The sequence below is a fragment of the Typopeltis vanoorti genome, chromosome 8, assembly GCF_054136105.1.
Source record: "Typopeltis vanoorti isolate ZY-2024b chromosome 8, IOZ_Tvanoo_1.0, whole genome shotgun sequence".
Taxonomy (NCBI): Eukaryota; Metazoa; Arthropoda; class Arachnida; order Uropygi; family Thelyphonidae; genus Typopeltis; species Typopeltis vanoorti.
The window spans coordinates 102481993-102503365 of record NC_143556.1 but is presented as its reverse complement, the minus strand read 5'-3'; the positions used below and the strand labels follow the sequence as shown (position 1 = coordinate 102503365).

At 36.2% G+C, this 21373-nt stretch overlaps 1 protein-coding gene across 1 annotated transcript in view; it reads right to left on the bottom strand.

The window, feature by feature from the left end:
- LOC150104236 (cyclin-A2-like) overlaps nt 1–21373 on the bottom strand; it is a 175286-nt gene that overhangs the window by 98807 nt on the left and 55106 nt on the right. The window contains exon 4 of the mRNA XM_090396860.1: nt 12114–12337. Within this exon, the coding sequence (XP_090252986.1) occupies nt 12114–12337 (224 nt within the window). The remainder of the gene's footprint in view (nt 1–12113; nt 12338–21373) is intronic.

Below are 21373 nucleotides of genomic sequence, written 5' to 3'. Positions count from 1 at the left end.
GTTTCTCAAGTATACTTGCAAAGATCTTGCCAGGAACACTCAGTAGGGAAATACCTCTGTAATTCTCTTATTCAGTTTTATTTCCCTTTTTATATATGGGTATTATTAGAGCTCTACTCCAATCATTGGGAATTCGTCCCTCTGTCCAGGCTTTCTGAACTATGCAGTGCAGCCACTGTAAGACTTTTATACCACCATACTTCAGCATTTCTGGTCGAATATCATCTACTCCTGCTGCCTTTCCACATTTCAAGCCTTTGATGGCTTTTTGTACTTCAAGTATGGATATGTATTCCTGACTGTATGCCTGTGAGTGTTTTTTTACCACTGTGCTATCAAAGCTATCACTTTCATTTAGCAATTTTTCAAAGTAATTACTCCATACTTCAAGGATATCTTTTTCTCCTGTTTTCATGTCACCTTTATCATCTCTAACTCCTTTTACAGCACTCTTTCCTCCATTTCTAAGCTTCTTCAACAACTTCCAGAATATCTTACCACCTTATTGAAATTAATTTTTTTATGTTCTTGCCAAAGTCCTCCCATGACTTTTGTTTAGCTAGTTTTACAGTGTTTCACTTTCTTACATTTGTCTCTGTATTCTCTAAGAGCACAAGCTGACTTATTTGCCAGGATTTTTTGATATGCTTTCTTCTTTTCCTTCACTGCTTCTTTAACTTCCTGTGTCCACCATGTAGTTCTGATTTTTCTATCCTTGAAGACAACCTCACCACATGCCTCTCTGGCTGAATCAATCATAGTTTTCTTCAAGGCTTGCCAATGAATCTCCAAGGTTCGGTTCCTGTTCTCAAACTCTTTCATTTTTTCTTCAATAATCTTTGTGTATTTTAGTCTACAGTTCACATCTGAGAGCTGCTCAACTTTTATTTGCTTTAAAACTTTCTTAAGTGTTATTCTTTTCAGTATGAAATTTAATTTTATCCTGCTCAAGACTAAATAGTGATCGCTTCCAATTCCAAATCCTCTGTACACTCTGGTGTCCTGCACAGGGAGAAAACATCACTATCAACAGTAACATAGTCAATGAGACTTTTCTTATGCCTTGCCTCTTCTCTCCATGTGAATTTGTATGGTGTTAGTAATAACCAGTCCATGTCCTGAGCAGAAATCCAACAGGTATTTGCCATTATTATTGGCTTTGCTCTTTTCTCCAAATTTTCCCAAAATATCTTTGTATGTCTAACAATCATTTCCTAATCTGCTATTTAGATCACCAACAAGGACCAACCTTTCCTTTTTTATTGTGTCAGTTGCTTTTTCTAAAGTATCAAAAAATTCCTCCACTTCTACCTTAGTAGAACCTTCTGTGGGACCATAGGCACAAATAAGTCTCATTGTCCAATTCCCCATTTCTGATATTTGCCCACATCACTCTCTCAGATCTTAAAAATTTCAGACTTCTTGAAAGCTTCTGTAGCTCAGGTTTGCATCAACAATCAACTGTGGTTGGGAAAACCATTATTCAAAACCATTTAGAACATAAAGTTTTAGAAAGGCTTTTCAATTGAAGGTCCGTTAGTCTCATACAGAGATGGCAGCGTTTTCTCCTAGAAACACTGGTTTCATCTCACAAAAAAGAAAACCAGCTAGAACAACACATGTAATTCACGGACAAAATACAATGGTCTCAATCACTTTGGCTATAATCCAAATTACCAACAGCACAGATCCCATAAAAATTCCTGTGGGATTTTTAGGAAATTTGACACCTTAAAGACAGGTATTGCTAATTTTGCCCATTCTTTTTACCTTATCTACTCACACAATTGTAAGATGTAATAAAATTCCTTTCTAGTATTTCATTTTTAATATGATTGATCATTTTCAAACTCTGCTCAGAACTATTTTTTCTTAGCCATTGATTAAATGCCATTTCTAACAACTTTAACATCCCAAAATTTAAACTGGTTTCAACACACTTGTATGCTGCAAGTTTAGTTGGCTTGTATAATTCTCTAATTCCATTTATTCAATTGGATCCCAACGACAGGCTATATTATACAAGGTAACTCCCTAGTTTCAATGCGTTACTACTAAAAAGTATGGACCATGGTGTCAAAATTGTGCAAATGAGGAGGAACACTCACCAAGTTTTTGTAAAAAATTCTAGATGAAACCTGAAGAGTCTCTGAAACATCTGAATAACCCAAACTTTACATATTTCTACATTGATTTTTTACAATTCTTTGAAACTAGGGAAGTCCAATGTGGACATCCAGTATTACCTATTTCCATAATTAAGTTGCCATCCTCAATAGAAATGGTGCTTAAATAGGTAAGATGTTTTACTTGTTCTATAGATCACCTCCAAAATGCCATTACTTTACATACACTACCTGCTTGCTCTTATAGTTTGTACTTTTGATTTTTATATCAAATTTGTTATAGTAGACTAAGCTTGTATGGTTCGGAAGCTAACAAATTCAAGTTAGCATTCCAAGTTAACATACTCCTTTTAGGTGGGCAATGAGACTGCGATACTACTTACTGGAAGCCTGAAGTGGCTTGAAAAAGTTCCATGTTTGGCTACTAGAGCATGGATTCCAGACTATGTAAAAAATAATTTTTACTCCTCTGAACTGGCAGTAGTCATTCATCCACTCTGTTACACGTGTTAATACAAGAGCAGCTGCTACCATGCATCCCATTATTGTGTGCAAACACACCAAACTTGCTTTTCCTCTATTTTCATTGTGTCCACAGAAACCTTCCTTGTGAAGTATTTCTAAAAAACTATAACCTGCAACTTTTCAAAAAAAAATCATAACCTTCCGTCTCAGTACTCTGCACCTTACTGATCTCTCTATTTGGCCTTTCAGCCTGAAATGTATGGGATCAATAGTATTTTATTATTATCTTAGACTTCCAGGGAGTCAAGGACTCATCGAGAGCCTATAAATCACAAAAATTAGCAGTTATACTTTCCCTTAAATTCATTCACACTAGATGCACTCACTATCCTTAAGATGAAACTATTCCATTCGCTCACTGCTCTGCTTGAGATAAACTTAGCTCTTACCCCTTTCTTGACTACGAACAAACAACTTCCATGGATGCCATCTTGTGTTCTCTTCATACCTTCTATATAATGAAAATTTATCATACAATATCCTATAACACCATTCAGAAGTTGATAGATCTCTATTATATCACCCTTCTTTCTCCTGTTAACCAGTCTGTAATCCACATACTTTCAATCTGTCCTCATAATCAAAATTATGAGGACATATAATCTTTATAACTCTTCTTTGCAACATTTCCATAGCACTCAGGAGACTAAATCTGATCTGTGCACAATAATCCAGATGCAGTCTCAAGACCTTATGAAGAGGCAAAATGACTTCCTTATCCTTATGTCAAGTTCACTTCAACATCACAATTATCCTCTGAGTTGTATTTGCAACTTTTGCTATGTGACCTTTGAACTTCAAATTCCTATCCACCATTAATGCCAAGATCCCTAGTCTCATCACTTTCTAGTAGCATAACCCTGCTATATAATATAATATGCTGCTGGAAATCTCATCATGCCAAAGTGCATAACTTTAAGCTTGCTGACATTAAACTGACAGCCATTTCCATTTGCCCAAATTTACAGCCTATTCGAATCACTTTGTAGGTGCTGGATATCAGAAGCATCCCCGATTACCCTATCTTTGCATCATCAGCAAACAATTGCACATCTCCTGTTAGACCCTTCCTAATCATTAATGTATAGAATGAACAACAATGTTCCAAGGATCCTGAGATACATCACTAGTCAATTTAAATATGGCAAATTCACACTCACCATGTACTTTTTTTTTTTTTAAATCTCTCTGTCAACTATCTACTGATCCAAGCCAAGAGTTAATATTCCAATCCCATATTCTCCAGTTTATGCAGCAGCCTTTCATGTGGTATCCTATCAAATGCCTTAGCAAAACCTTAACAATATCATAGTGCATCCGGCCATAACATTTGATAAAATATGAGCAAATTGCTAAAACATGACCTTCCTTTAGTAAATCTTTGCTGATTATAACTTATTTGCTTACCCATTTCTGTATGTGAGTTCTTACCAACTTCTCTAAAATCTTCACTACTGCACCAGAGAGATACTGATAGATCAGTAGTTAGATATCAGTTTTTGCACCCCCCCCCACCCTTGTACAATCGAACTATCATACATTCCTGAGCTGAGACTCAAGTTATACAAACACATGAAAGGACTAGCCAGTTTGTTTGAACATTCCTTTAGAAACATGCTGATATTCCAATATGTCCCTATTGACAAATTCTTATTCGCATTAATGCAACAGCTCCTTAAACTCATTTTCATGCATCTATAACTCTTCATTCAATGTATTAGTAGTAGTGTGCACCATGTTACATACGCTTGATATATCTTAGCAAAGCGAGCACTTCGCCATTTAGCTTTCTGCACAATACTCATTACTTTTCTGGCCTATGCTTTATATATTTCATAACTCTTCTCACGATATTCTTTCATATCTTGTGGATCTCTTGCTTAAGGTTGCACATCTTTTTTTTAAAAGATTCCATGCATAACTGCCATTTGTCCATTCATTAACTGATAATGGGACCAAAGAAATTCTAACTTGATAATTTCCAGCTTTATAGTTCAGCATGTAACCTAATGGGAACATCAATATAATTAGATACTTCTCAAGAAAACATGCGTGATCACTATCACCAATTGGTGGTAAAATAGTAATATTCTTAACAAACCCCTTCTGATGTTAAGAACAAATATAACATTCTTTGACCTCTAGTTCCTTCTTTCACATGCTGCTTAAGAAAGTTGGTCTTGCAACAATTCAATAAATTCCTCTTCATTCTTATCATGAGATTTCTCTTCTACCCAATCAATGTTTGAATAATTAAAAAGTTACTCATAATGATCACTCATTTAGTACCAATAAAGCTAAGTCGTAATACTTTCTTCATCACCTGCAATTGAGCCACCATGTCTGTAGCAACACCCTCACCATATATTTCATTTTATTAGCCTCCACTTCACACCAGATAGCCTCACACTCACTGCTACATGGGACATCGTTATGATAATTTTTTTTTTTTTTTGCATTTTTACCCTAAATGGGCTTAAGTCATCTGATTGATCATCTTCTCCTATCTCTTTTGTCATTCCTAAAAATAGTATACCCATTCATAGTATACACACTCAATCCCAGTTACCATATCTGATTCTGATAGCCAGGTTTCACTAATGCCAACAATCTTAGACCACATTATATTTATAGTACCTTTGCCAGCAAAGGTAGATCGATTGGTAGAGCTACTAACTCTGCTACTAATGGCTCAGCAAAAAGTTAAGCAGGTTTAAGTGTGTTTAGTAGTTGGAAGGGGATCATTCGATGCTGTTGGCGCACTCTCCCTCGATGAGTCTTTGGACTCCCTGGAGGTGTCACATAATAATAATATTCAATAAAGCAACGAACTCAACCCCTTTGTTTCTGATGTTCCTAGTATTTGTGTATAGACAACAAATTACCACCTAGCCTATTCTTATAATTCGATATGCAATCTATTTGGCCTTGTTGTAGAACTTTCTTTTCCCTCCCCCCAGACATACTCAAAAGGTCCAAACCCAAAGCGCAAATTTCCACAACTTCACCAGAACCATGTTCGAAAGCATATTTTTATCATGTTTACATACTACACCTGAACTTTCACACACATTTTCCCCATTCCTCCCTTGATCTAGTACCACACACACACACACACAGAATTTAGGAATATATATAATAAAACTAAACTGATTAGAAAATTTAATATCTTAATGTCAAATAAAACCTTATAATCAACATTTAAACAGTTGTCAACAAGTCCAAACAAGTTATTCTCAAGAAGAGTCAACTTAACAGTCTGCCCCCAGACAAGTACCTAAAGAAATTCTGTTTCTTTAGGTACTTGACATATATGCAGTGGAACCTATTAATAATTTTTCACCTATAGAATAAGCTGCTCTCAATAACCTTAGAAACAATTATGATATTGTGATCCTGACTGCAGACAAAGAAAATGCTATGGTTATAGTTAAATCAGATGATTACTACTACTACATACTGACACTTAGTCCATTATGGATCGTGATCCTATCAGAGAGCTTCAAAATCACACCAATAATATTTTGAAAACAACCTATGAGTTTAACAAAGGTTACTTCTTCTATCTCTTCATCCTTTTCCTCCATGTTTATACAGAACTCCCACAAAGTAGACAACGCTACGTCCAATCGTACATGACTGGACAATCGCCTTATTTTGTCAAAAACTCTGAGCATTTTGTTTCAAGCATCAGTAATATTATCACCATTTTAGCAAGCTTTTATAAAGTTAATCTGTTTGCCAATATTCCAACAGATGATCTACTTGCACTGCTACAAGATAAATCCTAAGAAGGTTATGACACTCCTTAAACACTATCTCATCTAGATATTTCAAATATAGAAAATACAGTATACAAACAGAATTCTGGTTTAGCCATGGGCATTCCTCTTTTGCCTGTTTAAGCAAATCTTTATATAGAAACATTCAAAAAATGGTTCTAGAAGAATACCATTTTAAACCAAAATTATGGAAAAAATACATCAACAATATACACTTAGTCTGGAGTCCTTGACTACCTTCACTTTTGTTTTTCCACGAGTAACTGAAATGTCAACACCCTAACATAAAATTCACATATGAATTGTAGCATAAATGGTTCACTCCTATTTCTGGATCTTTGACTTAAGAAATCAAACCCAAAGAAAACTTGAAATGTTATGTAATATTTCAAAAGCCCCCCCACACACACACACTGACATATTTACATACCTCTTCCAATCATTATAGACCTCAAAAATTGGGTAGTATTTTCACACTAGGAGTAAGAAAGATCCTGCCAACTCATTACTAACAAGTTCTTCAACTTAAATGTTGAAGAACTTCAACATTTAAAAAATACCTTTCCTTTCAAATGGCTATAATAACCACAATAATCTCTGGACTACTCAACTGACACAAGACTAAAGAAATTTCTAATGAAAAAAAAAAAAACAGACTTCACATATTAGCTCCATTTCCATAAAACTGGCAAAAACACTTAAAGAATATAAAATCAAAATAGTATTTACCCCCTTTATCCAGATGAGATCACTGCTCATTGGCTATGGTATGATTGCCTGTCATCTTACTATGGATAGATACAAAAACCAATTGAACAATGTATTGAAGAACACATCCGAGATACTGAATACTATAGGAGTAAAGCCTCTTCTTTCCCATCACATGAGCTCTCTGCAGCTGACCTGCACTACACTTTGCAAATGTAACATCAAGTGTTATGAGATAAATCTGAACTATTATTACAGTGTTGCTATGATACAATTGACAGAAAAACCTGGAGTCTTTGGAAATGGCATTAGATTCTAAACATCTAAATATTAATCCAAGTATCAACTTGTCTGAATACATCATTAGCCAAATACTGTATACGAATATAAACACACACAACATATTGAACAATGCAACATACAATTGAAATATTAAAATAAGTCTCTTCTATAACTACATAGTGGTTGTTGCCTTTGTTAGTCTTTACTGTTTTATCTACTTCTGTGTAATCATGAAACAGTAAAGTCTACATGCTTATATACACTGCTTGCCAAGGGGGGGATGGGGGGGATGCAACAGACATCCCCCATGAGACAAGCAGTGTGTGAAATGCCACCACTCTCACCAAACATGACCATAGGGTGCTACAAAGGATAATATGTAAAAACCACATTCATTGGCCAAATGCAAAATGAATTCAGAACCAAGACTCACAATGTGGGTTTCTATGGTAGGACCACAATTTGCAAGTCCCACATTACCAGAACTGACGTGAGTGTCATCTCCAGTGATACAAAGAGCATGTACAGTGGGACATGGAAGCTTGGAAAGCTGTGTTATGGAGCTACACCCCTCTACTGAGAGGATGGACGGGTGCGAGTGTGGAAGATGTCCAGTGAATGTCTCTTACCAAAGTGCATAACCCCAACTATGAAATCTGGCAGTGGCACTGTGATGGCATGGTCCCATTTTTCCTGGTTTGGCTTCAAACCTCTGTTTGTGGTGCCATGAACACTGAACTCCAAAAAAGTATTTGGACAATGCAATGCTTCCTACTTTGTGGCATTTCTATGGAACTGATCATTGTCTCTTTCAGTAAGATAATACATCCTATCAAAAGCTACTGCTGTAATTGCACGTTTTGTGTACATGAATGCCACTACAGAGCTCTGATCTCAACCCTACTGAACATCTGTGGGATGAACTGGAGCACCGTGTGAGGTCAAGGGATATCTTCCCAACAACAGTCCAGGATCTCATTATATGCATTATATTACAGGAAGAATGGTCCAAAATTCCCATCTGCTTGTAGGATTGTATGCATGTAGGATTGCTGCAGTTATCACAGCGAAAGAAGGTCCTACATTTTATTAAGGTGGTCACCATGGCTGTTTGTTCCTCACTTAGGTTGTCTTGACTTCTTTCAAGCATTGCATGTATTTATGAGTTTGTTTCTGATGCTAGTATTTTTCAACTGTCATTCTTTAAGACTAAGTTGCTAAAGCGGCTTTTCATTTCAACTGGATTTTCCATGGTGTAGATTACTTCATCTTCGACTTTTGCTTTTGCAGTTTTCAACCAAGCTTCACTGTAATGATATAAGCTCTGCTGTATAAGAGCCAATTTGTTTCCTCTAAACTTTTAGTTGCGATTATTTCATCACAGCATTCAACTAAGAGGAGATGCTTTTGTTTAGATTTATGTAGGGCTTTTAATATTGGTAGTTTTAAACAGTCATTTCTGGAGTTCATGTTTCAATATGACTGACTTCATTTTACACTATATTTCTGTCAAGATGTTCTGAGATGTGTCACCTTGATCACTGAGTTGAATTCTAAGTTAGACACAGCTATCTCCCGATGTTATGTAATAAACCAACAGATGCTGGTTTATTACATAATTCTTGCAACTCAAGTTCCATAAATATTTCATTGATAAATAAAATTATTTTGGTTCATAAGTCTTTCTATTATTACTGATTCAGGAATTTTTGTTTCCAAATCATGTGCACATGCTTTCTGAAACTCCAATTTTTCTGGTGATGATATGTAGAAACATTTCATAGCTTCCTTGATTTTTTTTTTTCCCGTGTCCTTTACGTTTAGTTTCTTCCAGTTGCTTTTCACCTTCCTGCTTGCCCAGCAAAATGAGCCGTTTCAGAAGTAGCCACAGGTTATACATTTGTTAGATGATGGGTACAATTCATATTACCACTTCAAAATGTTCTGTGTTCCAATGCAGCTGATGCCAGCCTGGTTTGCCAAGTATATTATAGTATAGTGCGAGTATATTATACTTGACAAGGAATGACATTGAATAATTATTTTCTTATAATTTTAAATTATTCTTTTAATGATTTTATTAAGGACTTTTTAGCGTATCCACTCTCCAGCCAAAAGGCTGCAGGTACGATTCCCGCAGTGGGCATGGATGTTTGTGATTGTCTGTGGAAATACTAGTAGTGGTGAACAGTAGATGGCATTAGTGTAGTTGTGGTTAGTTGTATTTGGTGGATTAAGTGTTGGTGACAGTTGTAAAGTAGGTGCCCTCCCTTGATGAGTCTTTGGACTCCCTGGAGGTGGCGCATAATAATAACAATAATAATACTCTTTTACCCTACAAGAGAGAGAGGGGGGCTACAACCCAAATTTCAAGAAAGAGCAGCACACCAGCCTTTGTTAACCAAAAGCAACCAAAGTTAAAATCAATGCAGAAATCACATATTTCTTATACATGTAATAAAATAGTGTATCATCATATTATGAACTCTTGATTATTGTAGTTATAGTGATAGTTGTAGAAAGCTTTACCACTGGGTTACAAAGTATGTTATACTTGACAAGGAATGACATTGAATAATGTCAATTGAATTATTTTCTTATAATTTTAAATTATTCTTTTAATGATTTTATTAAGGACTTTTTTTGAATTCCACCCATCAAAGCTTATAAACCTATAGTTAATTTATGCTGTAGGCTTTTTGCATAATCTTCAAATCCTGCACTAGAGACCAAATATGGAACCTTCTTTTGTAGAATTCCATATTGGTCTCACACTGGGCAGTGGAAATCATCTACCACTCACAAACATTCATACCTGTATACATACAGACACACACACTGCTTGACAGAAGTCAATGGACACTATAGTGCAAGGAACAAAGCCATAACAACCACCTTAATAAGATGTATGATCTCCTTTTGGTGCAATGACCGCAGGAATCTGGGGAGCATACTTTCCACACGTATATGATAGGGATCAATGGGAATTTTGGACCATTCTTCCTGTAGGCATGTAATGAGGTCCTGGACTGTTGTGGGGCTGACATCCCTTAACCTCACCTAATGTTCCAGTTCATCCAACAACGTTCAAATAGGGTCGAGATCAAGGCTCTGTGGAGGCCAGTCAAGTGTGGTGATGATCATGTCCGCAAACCATAAGCATCTATTACATTCATTTTATGTCCCTATGCAAGTTATTCTTGGTTCCTGTCTAGATAGATTTGATTGAAATTTGATACTTAAGTGTATAAAATACAACTAAACTAAAATATTATTCAATGAAAACAAAAAAGGATGAAAATAAGAATCAAACAGATTTATTAGTAGATTTTGAAGAAAGGAGGTATTTGGGTAAAGTTATTTGTGAGGAGAGAAAAAAAAATTAGAACTCCATAGCAAACTCAAGACGTTTAAAGAGACAGTCTTCTTGAACAGCTTGAGTCTGCCATAAAGTTCTGAAAAGATAGCATATCGAAGGTTTCTGGAAAATAATCATCTCAGAAAATACAGTTGACCCTTGAACAATGCATCAATCCCCTGCACATTCAAAAATCTGTGTATAAATTTTGACTTCCCAAAAATTTAACTACTAATAGCCTACTGGTTGACTGGAAGCCTCACCGATAATAAAAACAGTTGATTAACACATATTGTGTATGTTATATGTATTATATACTGCATTCTTACAATAAAGTAAGGTAGAGAAAAGAAAATGTTATTAAGAAAATCATAAGGAAGAGAAAATACATTTACAGTACTCTACTGTATTTGTCAGTACAAGTTTAAGTAGTCTGTTTACAAGATAAACAGTCTGTCTGTACCTACAATATTCTCTTATATGACGTCTGTAAAACTAACAAAAATTCTAAGAAAATATGACCTCACAACTAGTTACAAACTGCATAAGAAATTAGTATCTCTTATTCATTCCACCAAAGACCAGCCACTTTCCCCTAGACTTACCTGGAGTATACCAGGTCCCTTACAGTTGCAAACTTTCCTACTATGTCCAAACAGGATATCGTTTGACTATCAGGATATCCAGACACAAGGAATACATCCGGTTCCACCAATACAGCCACTCGGTACTTGCTGACCATACATTGGACACCTCACCATAGAATAGACTGGAAAGAAGGCTTTATTACACTGCAGCAAGTACAAAAAGATTATTCCTTGAATCAGTCTCAGCTCTAAAAAAACTTCCCAAATCTCAACAAATTTGGATCATGAGATTGCCCCAAATTTTGGAAGCATACATTCTAAACATTGTCAGCCCAATGTTCAAAACCCAATTTAGCCCGCTAGGGGACGCCTTGTAGGACTCTAAGACCAACTTCAGTTGCCTTTCTTCAGCCTCATTTGCTTAGTGTGAGTGCCTGCATGCACATATTGTTTTGCGATTCCTGAAAATGGTAAATGTAACATTGCAGAAATATGTTTCGGCAAATCAAATACGTTTGCTATAGCAAGAGTCAAGCATATCTGGAAGAATAAACTGATCTGCTTTGAGGAATAAGTGGCATAAGATTCCTAGTGCTACATAAGAAAAAAAAATTAATGGAGAATTGATGCAGAACTTATGTATTCTATTTGTGACCTACTAATATTAAATTTGGTTATTTTAGGTCAGCCTTCTTTCAGCATTCCTTGAGTGTATAACTGGAACTAAAGATGAAAAAATACTTACGCAGCAATGTACATGCTTGCAGTTCCAACAAGTTGAAGTTTGCCTCTTAGGACAGACATAGATGAAAGAAACCTATCAATAAATGAAATTGCCAAGTAGAGTGTCTCAGTTTGTAATTTATACTCCTCAGTAACTTCCACTAGCCAGTCAACAAGGATGCTTCTCATGTTTAAGTTGATATCTGGTTGTTTTCTCATGTAGAAGGGCTTTGGCCTGAATTTTTGCTAATCAAAATAAATCATTTGAGAAACATTAAAAAATATAATTTTTTTTAAAAAAAGGTAAACAACATGAGACAACAGAAACCTTAATATTTACATTCAAAGGTTTAAAAATTTAAGGACTCTCTGTCCCATATTTGTTTCAAAATGATATTAAAATTATTACATTAATTCTACTTGACAGAAAATAGCATTAACAAAAGCTTATAAACTGCCTTAAGTCCATAACTGACCATGCACAAGTCTGATAGACTGACACTTAATAGTCAGAGTTATTAGTTAATCCAGGTTGACACCCAACTAGCAATATATTTGCCTGACTGATGAACATTTTTCAAGCATTATGTGTCATGTCAGGTGGCTTTCAGATTTCCCTATCAATGCAGGATTATTACAGGGCTCTATACTGTCATTCATGATCTTTGTTCTAGTTATATGATTTTTTTTTTTTTTAATCTTCAGTCCTATTCTTAGTTTTGATGATAACAAGACAGTGTTCCTCTTCATCTGAGGAGACTTGGAAAATGTTCAACATGTAAAACTAAATTTTTCTATAACCTGATATCTTAATGATCTTCTTGCCATTCTTTAGTGAAGGAAGGATAAATATTCAACAACTTCAACACTACCAAAAGTTGTCACAGGCAGAAAAGAGCTTAGGTCACCTCCTTCTCCCCGCCCTTTAATGATGCCTAAGGAAGATCAGATTTCTCTAATTGTACGGAACTTACACCTCTGGCCTTCTTTGACAAAAATAAATTGCATCTATAGCTTCCTTACTATTCCCACCTATACACAATTCATATCTGCCAAACCTTGGAATACAATTCTCTCATTCAGAATGGTGCACCAAAGTTTAAATGGATTTAGTGAGAGTTAGATGGAAAAACTGTTGCTCTTTTAGATAGTGGAAGACCTGAGGAAGCACGAGGTGATGTGGAAAGTAAGGTAAGAAAGCCTGTAAATGGAGAGGTGAGTGGCATGAGTACAGAGAATGAGAGAAGCAGGCATAAGACAGACAGGGAAAGCTGGCCTGTATCCTATGTGAGAAGTGGATACAGGAGTGATGGATGTGCATACAAGAAAGGATTAAGATGGTCAGGGATATGAGGGCAACATTTCGATCTGGGAAGGGATAGAAATTCAGTGAGGATAAAGAAGAGTGGTAGGGAGGAAAGGGGGAGGAGGAGCCAAATCTGAGAAGTGAGGTCAGTGAGACCTGTTATAGAATCAGAAATGAGCTAGTGTGTTTATGAGTACAGAAATATTCAAAATAAGGAGAACAAAATTGTAGCACTGATAGTTCATTTGACCCCAAATTATCAGAATAAAACAAGATATAGTTGGATGAAGATGACATTTTGATAGGAAGAGATGTTTTTTTTATGAAGACATTAAGCACCTCCGTAGCGCAATTGGAAGAATGATGAATTGGAAAAGGGCTAAGTTCCATTCTTGTCATGACGGGAGGAATCTTTATATGGACTTTTTCAATCGAAGGTGAGTTAGTCTATCTCATATGGAGGTAGCAGGGTTTTTTCTCCCGGAAACTTGGGTTTTTCATCCCGCATACAGACAAATTGCCCTTCAGAACACATGCAATTTACAGACAAAAAATACTAGCGATGGTGGTGGTGGGCGGTAGATGGCATTGATGTAGGTGATTGGTAGTAGTGGAGACAGAGAGTTGTACAATAGGTGTCCTCCTGCAATAAGTCTTCGGGTTCCTTGGAGGTGACATGAATAATAATAATAAAAAGAGTGCTGTTAATGGTACCAGAAGAGTTATGCCCTACTAAGTTGAAGATGGCAAGAACAAATAGTGACCACGGTTTTGAAGCAGTATGGTGGAGAGGACAGAATGAAATATTTAGTTGGTGTGGTTATAGACATAGTAATGTGGAGGGCAGTGAGAAGGAAATGTATAGGCAAATTGGCCTGGCTGGTAAGAAAATGAATGATCATTATGGGTGATTTTAATTAAAGTAATATAGATTAGAATGAAGAGAGAGCATCTAGAGGGGAAAAAAGAGAATTAACTCAAGTGATTGAGGAACTGCTACCTTGGGCAGAACATAAAGGGTACATGAGGATCAAGTGTCTTAAGATTTGATTATCTCAATCAGTGGATGCTATATGTCAATGAAGTAATTACTTGGGTTGTGGCCAACCTCATGCAACTATTACCACCCATTTCATACCACCTCCATAATGCTTTCTTCCAAACTGCATACCTTACTTCTTTCATCCATATTGCACCTACCTCATTTAACTTCCTGACCTTGGGAATGCATTCAGACATTTATATCCCTTTCCCATGTAGAACTATAAGGCTGATGATTATGACAAAATAAGGAGATGGATTGCAGCTATATGATGGAATGAGGAATTGGATGGAAAGAAGATCACACATGGGCCCTGCTCAAAAACTGTCTGGCAATGTCTGGATGCATTCCCAAGGTCAGGAAGTTAAATAAGATAAGTGCAAAATGAATGAAAGAAAAGGTGAGGCATCTAGTTTGGAAGAAAGCATTATGGAGGCACTATGAAATGGGTGGTAATAGTTGCATGAGGAGTAGAAAGAGAAAGTAAGGTAAAGATTTTGCTACCCCTTGGTAAGGATAGCAAAGTGCAGTATGAATAGCTGTTAGCTAGTGAGGCTATTTTAAAATAATAAAAATAAAAAACCTTCAGATGTAGAAAGCTTTTTTTTTCGTTAGGTTACTAATTAAATTACTTGCCACAAAATTATGTTCTTGATTAATCCTTTGTCACTTAGACCTGGATAAAGGATTCAAAAAGAATGTAATTCCTTTGCAAGTTTAGTTTAATTTAAAATCCTAGGAAGTTTATTTTGATAGATGGCCAGTAGAAGAAAGAATGATTACGAAAAGATACCTATGGTGAAAATGATACATAGATAAGCACTGAGAAGGATGTTAAATGAGCAATTCATAAAGGTATTTCATCCTCCTGAATGTAGCATTATGCAGAACTTGAGAGCAGTAGAAAGAGAGGAGCCAACAATGGCAAGTGAGCAGGAGGTACATGAGGAATTCAGTAAGCATGTAAATAAGGCTGGTACGACTTGATATATCAACCACCTATCTTGAAGGTATGTTCCAGGGAGTTAACTTACCTCTTAAACATGAGTCATAGACTGGCCTAAGATCCAGAGTACTGGAAAGAGGGGGGGGGGGGGAATTGTTCTGCTTCATAAGGTGGTGATAAGAATATCACCATTGAAATATATGTCAATCTATCTATTTATCTGGGGTTGTGGTCAAGGTGTTAGCAAGGACAAGGATTCATAACTGGGTTAACAACAGAAGCATTCTTTTTGAAGGACAGATAGGTTTGCCAAAAGGAAGATTGTTTTAGCAATCTATTTATTATAACAAGGTGATAAATGCAATGGATAAGAGGATGCATAAGCAGTATATTTAGATTTTGCTAAAGTATTTCATTGACTGTCACATGACAAGTCGGTAATGAAAATGGAACCAACAGGGTTGATTAGAAGATGAGTACACTGGATTGGAGATTGGCTGTCTAATAAGTAACAGGCCTGGTGTGCCTAATGGAATCTTTACCTTACATTTTGGGACTACTGCTGTTTAATTTGTAAATGATGTGAATGGCTTGAAGTTGATATAGTTGTCTGCATATGATGCAAAGTTAAGAACTATGAGGAATAGAACAGATATTTTAGCCTTACAAGAGAACTTAAATAGATTGAGTGAATGGACAAATGAGTGGACTGCCAGTCCAATGTAGCAAAATTGTAAGGTTTTAAAATTCTGGAAGAAAAGATGGAATGCAGACTATAAGACTGGTGGAAGAGATTAACAAGTGATCCAAGGGAATGATAATGAATAAGAACCCAAAATGTTCAGGGCATTTTGTAAAATTGTGAGGGCAGCACAGCGAATTATGGCAGAAAAGGATACTGACATGCAGAATTAAGCATGTTATGATTCCATTGCCTAAGGCTTTGATTAGACTGCATATGAATTATGCAGATTCGGTCACTTAGTTTTCTAAAAGGTGGATGAATGTTGGAAGAGGTTCAGAAATTATTGACTAAGGAGGTTTTCTGAAATGTTAAGTGTGAAGACAAAAAAGGAGGGAGAGATGGGCAAAACATAATCAAGACAAGTTAGTAAAAGGTTATTACAATGAATGTGGATGAGATTCATCATAGAATGAATGAAGATAAAAGAATACTGTGTGTGTGTATCATCCCATTACGAATTGGCTCCATGGAAGTTTGATGATGACAGTAAAAGGATATTAATATAAACTTTGTATTGCTCTTTACAAAGTTGTATGTCAGTGGTTAGAATTTAAAGGATTCAGGAAGATGGTTTGATATAAAATATAATCAGGAATAAATAAAGATGCCCTCACTTATCAAATGAATGAACATCTCCATCACATCACCTCTTTTCCTCCTATACATCTAATTCTGCAATCCACATCTCATCAACCTCTCTCCATTGGCAGCAATCCAAAGTCCTGATATTGTCTGTCACTTGTCTCTGGACACTCCAATCTTTCCACATCACACTGAAAACCAGGGACCAAATTTGAGCACAACAGTCCAAGTGTGGTTGAACCAGTACTTTATACAGAGGTGCTTAAAAGTCAAAGCTGTATAACTGGGCATAGCCTTTTCAGGAATGCAGAGAATCAACCAGGACTTCTGATCTAATGTCCAATCCTCACCTTCTCATAATGCGTGCTATTTGGTATCTACCTGGAGACTGAATGAACTAGGATGGGCTGGCAATTTGGGATTTAGCTTGCCAAATTGTATTCTTATAGGCTTAAAGTAGAATGTAAAAAGATGATACAGCATGACAGAATTTCATGCCAGCTGGGGGGGGGGGGGTCACCTGGTTAAACAAAGTCCCCATTGTTTGTCAGGGAACCAGAGCAAAAACAGCAAAGTCAGCTACTGAAAGACATCCCAACTCAACATCAGAAGAGCTCAAGATTAGTACTATAAGAGTATAAAGTATCAATAGAAAAGAAATGGAACTAGCAGAAGAATTAGATATGTTGTTCTGGAAACAACAATCAGGGTAAAAAGAAGTAGCTATACAAGAGTGGTCAGAAATGTTCTTGGCCTAACAATGAAAAAACAAATTTATAATTTCAAAATTATTTTTATTTTTAAACAATCTCCCTAAGACTATTCCAGCGATGCTCCAGTGCATTATCCTGTCCCTGTAGTGGTTATCAATAAGATCTGCAAAATACCACTCTACAGCTGCAATCACCTCTTGATTTGAAGAAAACCGCTGACCAGCGAGGAAGAGTTTTAGTTTTGGGAAGAGATAGAAGTCAGAGGGAGCCAAATCTGAGGAATAGGGTGGATGTTCCAACAATTCATAGTGCAGATCCCTTAATTTTCCCATTGTCAAAACACATTTGTGGGCAGAAGCATTGTCCTGATGAAAGATTATTTTTCTTCTTCTGCAAACTGGTTCTTTTCTCACAAATGTTTTCATCTAGTCTGGTTAAAAGATCGGAATAATATTCCCTGGTTAGGGGTGCTTAAGGGTCAAAGCTATATAACTGAGAGGAGACCTCCACATAGCCTTTAAAGGCATGCGAAGAACCGACCAGGGCTTCTGACCTAATGTCCAATCCTCACCTTCTCATGGTGCAAGCTGTTGGGTATCTACCTGGATACTGAACAAACGAGGATGGGCTGGCAATTTGGGATTTAGCAGACCAAATTGTATTCTTATTGGCTTAAACCAATATAGAAAATGATGGTACAACATGACAAAATTTCATGCTGGCTGGAGCGTCGCCCGGTTAAACAAGGCCCCCATTGTTTTCACCAGGGAACCAGGGCAAACAGCGAAAAGTCAGTTACTCGAACAAATCTACTGGAAAGTACACCCCAAGTCAACATCACCAGAATTAAAGATCAGTAAGAAGCCTGAATGGCAAAGAAATGGAGCTAGCTGAGGAATTAGATAAGTACCAGATCGATATAATAGGGGTGACTGAAACAAAAAAAAAACAAAATCTGGTGCGATCTTCCTGAACAATAAATACAAAATGTTATATTCAGGAAATGACAATCAAGGAAAAGAAGGAGTAGCCATAGTATTCAACACAATATACAAGGCTAATCTTCTTGAATGGCAGGCAGTCTCAAGTAGAGTGATGTGAGCAAATATCAGAATGGGGAATTGGACAATGACTTATTTGTGCCTATGGTCCCACAGAAGGTTCTACTAAGGTAGGAGTGGAGGAATTTTTTTGAGGCTTTAGAGAAAGCAACTGACACAATGAAAAAGGGAAAGTTGGTCCTTGTTGGGGATCTAAATAGCGGAGTAGGAAATGATTATTAGACATACAAAAATATTTTGGGAAAATTTGGAGAAAAGAGCAAAGCCAATAATAATGGCAAATACCTGTTAGATTTCTGCTCAGAACATGGACTGGTTATTACTAACACCTTGTTCCAACATAAAAATGTGCACAAATTCACATGGAGAGAAGAGGCAAGGAATAAGAAAAGTCTCATTGACCATGTTATTGTTGATAGTGATGTTTTCTCCCTGGTGCAGGACACCAGAGTGTACAGAGGATTTGAAATTGGAAGTGATCACCATTTGAGCAGTCTTCAGCAGTATAAAATTGAATTTCACATTGAAAATAAGAACATGTAAGAAAGTTTTAAAGCAAATAAAAGTTGAGCAGCTCTCAGATGTGAACTGTAGACTAAAATACACAAAGATTAATGAAGAAAAAATGAAAGAGTTTGAGAACAGGAACCAAACCTTGGAGATTCAGTGGCAAGCCTTGAAGAAAACCCTGATTGATTCAGTCAGAGAGGCATGTGGTGGGTATCCGGAGAGTTCATCGAAAAACAGTTTACCGAAAGCCAATTCATCGAAGGCAATTCATCGAACAACAATTCATCGAAAAAGCAATTCACCGAATAAACAATTCATCGAAAATCAGTTTATCGAACAACAATTAATCGAAAAAGCAATTCATCGAAAGACAATTCCCCGAAAATGCAATTCACCAATGAGCAGTTAATCGAAAAGACAATTCATCGAAACACAATTGATCAAAAAACAACAATTCATCGAAAAATCACAATTCATCGAAAATACAGTTCACCGAAAAATGAATTATAAGGCGTGTGAGGGCGAAGATGTGTGTGCAATTTTTTTTTTTGTTTGTTTGTTTTGGATTATTTTGAGAGGTATATATCTTTTTATTATCCTACTGTTTATAACTACTATTTATCCTACTTCGTTCGGAAAGCGATTTTTTGGCGGGGCATACTGGTTGCAGTGAATGATATCCACTGAGGCGGGTATAGTTGAGATGTTAAAAGAACATTTCATAAAGGGATTTCATCCTCGTGAAATTTTTTAGCTCATATTCTAACCGTTGATGAAACATGGATTCGTCACTATGACCCAGAGAACAAACAACAGTCAATGGAGTGGAGACACAGGTTCTCCATGGCCAAAGAAGTTTTGAACCAAACAGTCAGCAGGGAAAGTTCTTGCCATTGTCTTTTAGGATATGGATGGTGTAATCCTTACCTTACCTCAAGAAAGGTGAAACTGTTACAGCAGCTCTGAAGGAATTGAAGGAGGTACTGAAGGAAAATCGGTTCGAGAAACTAAGCAGAGGCGTGTTGCTTTTGCAGGACAATGCACCTGCTTATGAAATCCAACAGACAATATACGACTTGGGATTTCAATATCTACCTCAAACACCATATTCACCAGGACTGGCCACAGGGCCAACCCTAGAAATTTTGTCGCCACGTGCAGTAGCATATTTTTCCGCCCCTTCCCCTTAAAAAAAACCCGTTTTATTTAATGACGTCTTAAAAGCCATGATATTAATCTAGGCTTCAACATCTCTGATCATAAATTCTAAATAGCAGCATTAACTAATAAAAATTCATACGTTAATGAAAAAGGATCATAAACTATATATTTTACAGAGAGAGAGAGAGGGAGATTTCCTCTTAATGTGCAGTATAATAAAATGATTCGAAACATGTTACTGTACTTCGGGATCTTTTAATTTTTAAAGGGGGGGGGCACAAAAATTTTGCACTCAGGCGGCGCAAACCCACGGAAGGGTCCTGAAGATCAGTCACTAAGAGTTGTGTAGATTCTAGTTAATTGTTAAGAAAAGTTAATTGCTCTCCACATGTTTACTTGGGGCACCAAATAATGAATGAATGATTCCAGGAAAAAAAAAAGTTTCTTTTCCAGGCATTAAAAAATACACAGCCTATATATTTACAAATGAATTGTAAGAATTAATTGCCGGTAGACAGTGTCATTTCCTGATCATGTTATCAGGAAATGAAAGTTTATGCTAAGAAAGAAGATTATATATATATTCAAGATACCAAGTAATTTTATATTAACTTGGTTTTAATCCTATTTCCCAAGTAAGCAAACAGACAAGAAATTCAAGTTTGCGCCTGTAAGTAGTGCAAGTCCAAGGCAACTCTTGGTAGTGCCAGTCGAGGCAACTCGTGGTAAAGGTGGATAAAGCTGTGGTCACTTTTCTTAGTATACTTTATTAGTATATTACTTTTTATTAGTTATTATTTAGTTATATATTATTATATATATTATATTATACACACACACACATATATATATATATTATATATTAGTTAGTTAGTTATTAGTATATTAGTTAGTTAGTTATTAGTATATTAGTATTATACACACTAAGAAAAGTGATCAGAACTTTATCCACCTTTACCAAGAGTTGCCTCGACTGGCACTACCAAGAGTTGTCTTGGACTTGCACTACTTGCAGGCGCAAACTTGACTTTCTTGTCCGTTTGCTTACTTTGGAAATAGGATTAAAACCAAGTTTATATAAAATTTTTTGGTATCTTGAATACATAATATACCCAAGTTAAAAAAAAAAAAAAAAAAAATATATATATATATATATATATATTAGTTCTGTAGTACGCAAGTTTACATTACTGAAATACATGAATTTAATTAAGAA